This window comes from Zerene cesonia, chromosome 2, assembly GCF_012273895.1.
Source record: "Zerene cesonia ecotype Mississippi chromosome 2, Zerene_cesonia_1.1, whole genome shotgun sequence".
Lineage (NCBI taxonomy): Eukaryota > Metazoa > Arthropoda > Insecta > Lepidoptera > Pieridae > Zerene > Zerene cesonia.
The window spans coordinates 4135289-4143880 of record NC_052103.1 but is presented as its reverse complement, the minus strand read 5'-3'; the positions used below and the strand labels follow the sequence as shown (position 1 = coordinate 4143880).

Genomic DNA, 8592 nt, shown 5'->3' with positions numbered 1-8592 from the left:
GCGCGGGAGCCGGGGGCGGCGCGGTGCGGCCGTCGGGCTCGCCGCGCCCCGCCTCGCCCGCGCCGCGCACGTACATGGTGAAGGCGCCGCCACAGGAGCCCAGCGGCAGCGGGGGTGGCGGCACTGAGCTCATATTCTCTTCTGTGGGGTGGTATTGTATTATTCGCTATGGCTTAGCAATGATAAAAATCGACCTACCATACGGAAAAACGTTAAAACAACGAAACAATATATGACAATCAAAATTTTAGCACAATAAACTAATCAAAACATGAAAGATAGAAAGGTTACCGAAAAATAAAAATGCCATAGAAAGAAAATAATCATTTATGCTGAATACTTACGTCTATGCTGCGTGGTCTCTCCATCTGAATGCGGTTCGAGGTCTCCGTCATCTATAGACGCTAATGACTCCACGCTGGAACTGGATTCCAGGCTTAGGCTGCGAGGTGCTTCTTGAGTATCTAATAAATAATTATAATTTATTAAACACCATGTTCATTCTTATTTCTAACACATTGACTAATAATATAAAGTCACTAAGTTATAACTTATTGTCATTTTCTATAAAATGCGTTATAACCAAAGTTGCAATATCTTACTTCATCCAGTAAGTATATTGAATACAGTTTTATCGCAATAACAAAATCGCAATAAATAATTCAACTAAAGACATCACTCATAATTTTCTACAGTCTATTAAGTAATCATGTAGGTACTTTTACTTTCATCTTATTTTACAACTATGTTAACAAATATGAAGTATTTGTTTTGTCCCAGTCTGTGCAAGGGTTACAGCTTTTAATCTTTTACCGTCTTCTAATTCTATTACGATAGAAACAACATAAATTACTATAGTTACAAAAAACTTAAAAAAAATGCTTAAATGATACAATCAACGAATTTGATTCACTTTCTAATGTACAGAGTATTCGCATGGAAATTATTTAATCCTAGCGATCTTAATAAGGATAATAAGATAAACTCATTAATTGTTTCTATTTTCACCGATCCTTAATAACTGCAAAGATTTTGAATTAAATCCGTTCGTTTTAAGTGGGTGAAAATCGTGTAAAGGAATCGATCACATACAAGCATCAGGTGAATCTAACAAAAGCGTATTAAAAAGAAGAGTTGAAGTAAATAACAGCGTGGCAAAAGCATATGTTACTCACCAAACAGTGCGAGTAGGGCCTGCAGTACGAACTGTATGTGCCTGCGGTTGGTCGCTTTACCGCGCAGGGTGACCTCGTCCTGCCCAACTTCAGCTAGGTCGAACCCGAGAGATGCGAGGAGTTCGTGACATCCGTTGACACGCCATAATCTAGTAATAATTATTATGATGCAATCTCGCGTTACAAGAGTCCATCAAAATACATATAGAGATAGCACATGTTTTTAAAGAACCTCTTTCTTCTTTAAGGAACCGAATATATATAAAGTATGTAACACCTATATCGCATTGCCAATAGCGCTTACTTTCTTATTTAGCACATATACAGAAAGCTATCATTAAGAATTAGGTGTAAGTAACTCGAAAATAATATGTGTACTAATCTGGAAGTTCTGGAAGTTTTCCGTGCCAAGATTTGCCAAGATTAAACAGTTAAATTATGTTTAAAAATTTTAACAATTAGGAAATTCGTGACACAAACCGTGTCTATTTCTAGATCGTCGTTAAACATGATTTTCACAAGACACGGCAAAGGTTCAAAGGCTTCATAGCATTTTCCCGTAAGAATGCAAGTACCAGAAATGCAACACTTACCTAACATTAACAGCCACTTCTACAGTATCTGTATCACAATTCTTGACCGTAAACTGTGAGATGACGGAACGAATGACTCCAATGATGTCGTCAGCGACGTCGCCGTTCGATATTAGCTTTGATAGAGCTAGTAACGTTGTTGAGCTAAGACCTGGATAGAAATTTAGGTTTATTTCTTAATGTAAATTTCTTTGCATTCAAACAATGAAAGGTTTATATGCTACTAAAGTCAAAAGTCAGGGAATTTCCAAAAATAGGTTACTCGATACATATAAAATCATTTATGGTTAAGTTAATTTTTTGATAACATTATGAGAATGATACACATACCCAAAAGAGCTTGCAAACTGGCTGAACACTGTGTGAGTCTCTCTTCGGGATCACTTTGTGGGAAGAATACGCTGGATGGGATACCGTTAGCCGCTGGTTCAAATCTGGGTTAGATTTATTCAATGTATTACATTTTCAGTCATAAATTGGATTAAAATCATAGTAATTATATTTGTTTATATCAATTTATTTTCAGTTTCAATGTCTTTTTTTCCTCTTTTCTCAATTGTATACTAAAGTAAACACAATATTTACCTGAAGCCAACACTCATGAGAAGCTCCCGCCAGCCCGTAGCGGGACCGGCCTTGTTCTCGATACTCTTCTGCGTGGTGTACATTGCGTTTTTCTGTCCGCGCACAATGCGCTGGAGTGACTTCTCCACAAGGTGAAGGCATACTCGTAAGGCATCTCTGTAATTAGAAAATACATTAAAATCGATAGATATCTTCAATTGACAATAATTATGATTGTCGTTATTTGGTCTTCAGGAGACAGAGTCTATCCGGGTGATCTAGTTAAGATACTTCAGTATAATATGTAGTAGTGTTATGCTCTTGTGTTATTATGCGTTATGTGAGGTGACTAGTGTACAAGGTATAGTTTGTGATTAATTTTCTGTTGCCTTATGCCTGTATATTGTATTGTTTGTGATGTGTTCTGAAATGCTATCTATATCTACGTGTCGCGTTGTATGCGGTAACTGTGTGTTGTTTGTGACATGTAGTGATATGCTGTACGTGGTGTGTAGTGTGTGTCGTGGTGGTTGTGTGGTGTGCGGCTCGGCGCGGCGGACTGACCGGCAGCGGTCGGGCGCGGCGAGCAGCTCGCAGAGCGCCTGCCCGAGCAGCGCCACCTTGTTGCTGAGGCGCACGTTGGCGCCGACGAGCGCGCAGCCGGCCCAGTGCGCGGGGTGCGCGAAGTGCTTCGTGTGCCGCACCGTCTGCATGCTGTCTCCCAGCGCCCTTGCGGATTGTTATGAAAATAGATACTCAATACACTTCGACCTATATAACTATTGTTAGTTAGGTAGAACTAGAATTTTGCTTCCGTGTATTTTTAAAGGTTCCAAACGCACTCGAAGTTGCTTAAACGTATTTTCTTCTAGCTACGCCCCGCGATTTCACCCGCGTAACTCCGTATCCCGTAGGAATATCGGGATAAAAAGCCTATATGTTATTCCAGTTGTCCAGCTGTCTACGTACCAAATTTCATTGCCATCGGTTCAGAAGTTTTTGCGTGAAAAAGCAACAAACACACACACATCCTTACAAACTTTCGCATTTGTAATATTAGTAGGAAGGATAGGAAGTAGGATAGGACAGGATAGGATGTCTCGAAATGAATGTGAAGCGCGACTCACTTGGCGACGCGGCTGCCCTGCAAGAGCGCGGAGTAGAGCGCCCTGTAGAGTATCTTGGCGGCGGTGTCCTGCGGCGGCGGCCACAGCGCCAGCAGCACGGCCTGCGCGCCGGCCGCCAGCAGCGCGCGGCACAGGCGCGACACGCCCGCGCCCGCCGCCGCCGCCGCGCCGCGCTCCTCCGCCTCCTGCAGCACCGAGCTGCTCGCCGCGCAGGACACCACCACCTGGCGCGCCGCACACACCTCGCTTTTATATTTTGTCAAGTTACAAGATAAGGCTAGGTAGCCTTATGCATATTGGATAAATTATACGCTACGATTTGTGAACTCGATTTTGGGAATTGAAATTACGCAATAACTATGAGTGTAGAGATAATATGTATAAAAATTATAAAATATTTATCAAGAAAAAAGTAAGTAAAATAAGATGAAATCGATGAAAAGGAAGTTTTTAAATATAAAGAAGAAAAAGCTTAGACGTAAATTGCGCATACCAATCTAGCTGTTAATTTCAAGTTCATTATTTCTGACGCTGTTAATATAAACTCCGAAGCGGGCGGTAATTCCTCATTACTGGGTGGTAGTTCAGCATCTGCAAAGTAAGTTATATGTAAATATATTTTTTTAAATTTATATATACATGCTTCATTAAAATGTTAATAAATTCAAAACATGACTCACGTTCTTCCTCATTTTCTGTCGAAGTGTCAGCAGCATTGCTTCCAACGCTGGTATTCAATAATCGTTTTGCTTGTGAATCCACCTGAATAATAAATATTGTTGTAATGTTTATTTTACTTTCAATCAAAATTCACATCCATACATATATGCACATACGTATGTAGGGTGAACATATAAATAATTTTAAAAGGAAACAAATCTTACCACTTCTCCAGGGCTGAGCACGATGCCAGGAGTTTTCCAGCACACGTGAGTAGCAAAGTGGATACATTCTGCTTGCGGCAGTTGAGCTAACACTGCTTCTTTTGACGCCTGTTTTAAAAATAACAACATTATATGCCTTTTTCTTATGACATATTCAACAATTACGTGAAAAGACCATCAATTATGGATCCTATTGTGCATTTGATAAGATTAGTCTCAATTTCTTCGTCTTTCTTAGTTTGTGAAACATTAAATTGATTATGAGAATAAATTATTTAGAGAGCTTACCTGATAATCAGTCAGCGGCGTGACTCTCAACATATCGGCAACGAGTTCAGCCTCCTTGAGCAGCGCGGGGTGCGCGGCCCAGCGGGCGCCGCCCACGCGCGGCCCGCCCACCACCAGGCAACGCATTCCTGACTCGCTGTTTGCTCCTGTACCGATTAGGAAAATGTTATAAACTAAGAAAATTAATTATTTCTTGAAGTAAAATCGATACCTACATATAAAGGGATTGCAGATTAAAAAAAAATATTAGCTATATTATACATGTTCACAGTATGTAAAAATTTCAAGCAAATGTTTGAATTACATAATTTCATATTCACTTGAAAGGAAGGTATCTTATAAAAATACTCTATGCGCAACAGGTACACTTTTTATTACAAAGTTCGTTATATCTATTCACTAATATACGCATTTTAGTTAATTTCATTCTAAAGTCAGTTGTCCCTATTTGTTTTGTTTTTATTAATCCGGATGTATGCACGAGGCACCAGGAGCCCCGCCATAGGAGGAGGAGGAGTAGTACTCACCGTGCTCGCTGTTGGGTCGCGCGGGCGCGTGCGCGTGGCGCGCGTGGCGCAGGTGGCGCAGCGCGGGCGCGGCGCGCAGCGCGTACCGCTCGCACAGCGGCTCGCCGTCGGCGCCGCGCAGCGCGCCCCACGGGCACGCGAACAGCGCGCCCTCCACGCACAGCGCCACCTCGCGCCGCCCGCCGCACCCGCGCCCGCCGCCGCCGGACCCTGCTGCCCACCAGAATATTACATTATTGCCGGGTTCACTACTTTTCTTGTCAGAAAAAAAGGGACTGTTCTTGTCTGTCAGTTGTGACAAACATCAAAATGTTAAATAGCTTCCCAGTCATTGTATTGGTAGATGGTAATACGGTGGATTGATACATGTTATATAAATTTGGTATAAATGAATAGCTATTGTAACAATAAAACGGCTTTTAGTATTTTTTCATCACTTGACTCATATTTATTATAAAACATACACTATAAATTATGATGAAATGGCTCGAAGCGATGCTGAAAGTCTATCCCTCTAAACACTGCTTATATTTCTTAATACACTAGATAGGAACCTCAACTTTCATAAATATTTAAAGAAAACAATATGGTTTTATTTTTGTTCTTGCTTTGGATGGTGTTCGTCATCAGATCAATTCCATTGCCGACTTAGACTCCATGAAATATCGATTAGGATCAACGAGGATCAAAAAGCTTTCACTTTATTTACGCCGGCATTTCAACATTTGAACAATTTTAATTAATCACGGCATTTTCAAAGAAAAAAAAAACGTAGATTTACTAGTGAAGTAAAATTATCGATTTAATTTACTTACCGTGATTATTATTACACGATGCTGGTAAAAGATCTTCAAAAGGCGCGAGTAGCATTTGATACAAAGTCGTGAGGCAAGGCGGCCCCTGCCATGATGGTTGCTTTTTTCGTGGACCGTGTACGCTAGATCTAGATGAAAATAATATAATTTTACTGCTAATTAAATACCTTCACACAGTTTCTTTTAACAAAATATTATACATCAGATTGTTTTTTTTTTGAGAAATTTTGAATGCTATTAAACTAAAAATTAAATTGTTTTTTTTTCAATTACTGGTACAAATCCTAACTACCTACCGAGACGTCAAATTTTACTGTCCGATTTAAACATTCAACTATCTATACATACATTTAGTTGGGTCCAACTAGCTAAAAGTAGGAATGTAATATCGAAAATATATACCTTGTAGATCCTTGTAAACTGGCAACGGAACCAGCCACGGAGCCGCCAACCGAACCCACGCTGAATAAGGAACTCAAGGAGTAGTTCGACGAATTCAACAGATGGTTGCGATTAACCTGCAAATAAAACAAAGGTATAAATAAGCATATCTAAACTAGTCCACCATGTGAAAAACTTTTTTATAGGTCGGGTAAATTTTGAAGATCAGTAATTGTGTAACAAAAAACAACAACAACAGGCCAACAATGTGTCTCGTTTCAACCATAATTTTATGCTTTATCCATAGCAAAGCTGTTTTTTAATAAAATTTCTTCAACATCAAACACTAAAGAAAGCATAACGTAAGATGTAAATAGAGAAAACATGATATCCCACTATTGAGACTTACAATCCTAGCGAGCCCAGTATTGGGTCGGTCGTCAGTCCTGTCGTCGTCGCCGCGCTCGGCCGCGCCGCGCACCCAGCGCGACCACTCGCTGATGCACCGCTCCAGCTTGCCGCTGTCTGTTTACACATTATATACGTTAACGCTTGAAAGTAACTTTGTTCCTTGATATGTTATAAATAATTAAAATAACCACTTTTAACAAAAATATAAATCTTCAAACTGTTCAAACAAGACCACATTTAAATGGGACATGCGAACACCAGCTTTTAGAATAGTAAAATCGGGTCACCCAGTCAAAAGTTTTGTGGTAACAAAGCATTAAAAACGAATAAAATCTCCCTTTTTAGAAGTACTTTATATAAATAAAGACCTACGTTTTAGAAAATTACGACTGAAGTAATCAACATTGTTTGTTGTTACGTTGATAAAAAATTTAAGGATGAAAAATTTATCGTGATAGATATGAAATAAATAAAAAATGTATTTCGTTTTTAAGGCAATAAGGGCTGAAGTAACTTGGATGAACTTGGCTCTTTTGTTATGCAACTGGAAGTGGTGAATTAGTAGTGATTAATGATTGCTGCGCGTTTATGAACAATTTTTATTTGTTGAGAGATTATATTTATACAATCATACGAATATAAGGGTCTTTAAAAACGATTAAAATAATGAAACATAGAAACTTACTCATATTCGCCTGTAGATCATCTGGACTTATATCCGGTAAACTGTTGTCGCCGTCTTCTGATTGTTCCATCAATGAGACTTGGTTGAAACGCACGATACCTAATATGAAAAATCTTCAATTTTACCAAATTCTTAGTAAAGTGTAAATTAATAATTGCTTCAAGAAACATAATTAATAAAATTTAAAAACACGCTATAGTAAATAATTAAAATCAATGAATTATTCTCACTTGCTCCAAGTATACGTAAGGAAATTGAATCCTCGCGAACCAAATTAGGACGATAAAATAAGCTTATGAAATTATTGTATTGTCACCGATCCTTGATATGAGTACAAGGTTTGAATTAAATATTTCCTTTTAATTGGGTTAAATCGAGCTTAATGTAGTCAGTTACACACAAACAGGTAAAGTTAATAAAAACGTGTTAAATATAAGCGTAGGAAATAGAAATTTAGTAATGGGATCGATAAATAAGTTAGGTGATCACCATATAATTTTACCTTTATGTGGTTGCAATAGCCATGAGTATAGTCTTCCAGCAGCCAAGCTGTAGTACAATATGGGTGCCTTCTGTTTGTTCACAACTTCTAGTATGTGGTCCACAGTGCTCGGGTTCCATTGGTCTGGGACCTCTTTGGTCGAATCCTCCGCTACATTTCTAAACACAATAAAATTTCAAATAACTTAGTATATATTATCAATTCGATTTTGTATTCCCCACCTCATACCCCTCACAGTATATTTAATTGTGTAGTTTATTTAAAATTCGTATTAAATTCCGTTAAAGAGTATTAAATTCTGAATACTTCTTCTTCGATACATATTTATTTGATTCTTGACAGTTTGTATTTATAATGTAGAATATACCTCTGATCATTATGCATGTCCACATTATTTTGATTGTGCGCTGATGAAGTCTTCTCAAGAGCATCGAATGAACGGCATCGGCCCCGCTCCGCTACCACCAGGGCTTCGGGATGACGGCCCAATTCTGAAAATTCATTTTGTATTGAATAATTTTTCATATATAAAACATTCTTAGATATTAATAAATACGTGCTTTAATTGGCTTAATATCTACACACACACATTTATCTCAAATCTTTCAGTTTGTATTATTGTCTCATTCAAGTCAAGGTT

The 8592-nt window shown here is 38.7% G+C and overlaps 1 protein-coding gene across 1 annotated transcript in view; it reads right to left on the bottom strand.

Moving 5' to 3' along the window:
- Positions 1-8592, bottom strand: part of LOC119835627 (tetratricopeptide repeat protein 28) — a 51552-nt gene that overhangs the window by 1945 nt on the left and 41015 nt on the right. Inside the window, exons 24-42 of the mRNA XM_038360571.1 lie at positions 8320-8443; positions 7953-8110; positions 7451-7549; positions 6764-6879; positions 6376-6491; positions 5974-6101; positions 5159-5368; positions 4632-4777; positions 4344-4451; positions 4140-4221; positions 3953-4050; positions 3460-3683; positions 2897-3061; positions 2354-2509; positions 2099-2202; positions 1769-1919; positions 1176-1324; positions 345-464; positions 5-141 (exon numbers count right to left, since the gene is read on the bottom strand). Of these exons, the coding sequence (XP_038216499.1) occupies positions 5-141; positions 345-464; positions 1176-1324; positions 1769-1919; positions 2099-2202; positions 2354-2509; positions 2897-3061; positions 3460-3683; positions 3953-4050; positions 4140-4221; positions 4344-4451; positions 4632-4777; positions 5159-5368; positions 5974-6101; positions 6376-6491; positions 6764-6879; positions 7451-7549; positions 7953-8110; positions 8320-8443 (2591 nt within the window). The remainder of the gene's footprint in view (positions 1-4; positions 142-344; positions 465-1175; positions 1325-1768; positions 1920-2098; positions 2203-2353; positions 2510-2896; positions 3062-3459; positions 3684-3952; positions 4051-4139; positions 4222-4343; positions 4452-4631; positions 4778-5158; positions 5369-5973; positions 6102-6375; positions 6492-6763; positions 6880-7450; positions 7550-7952; positions 8111-8319; positions 8444-8592) is intronic.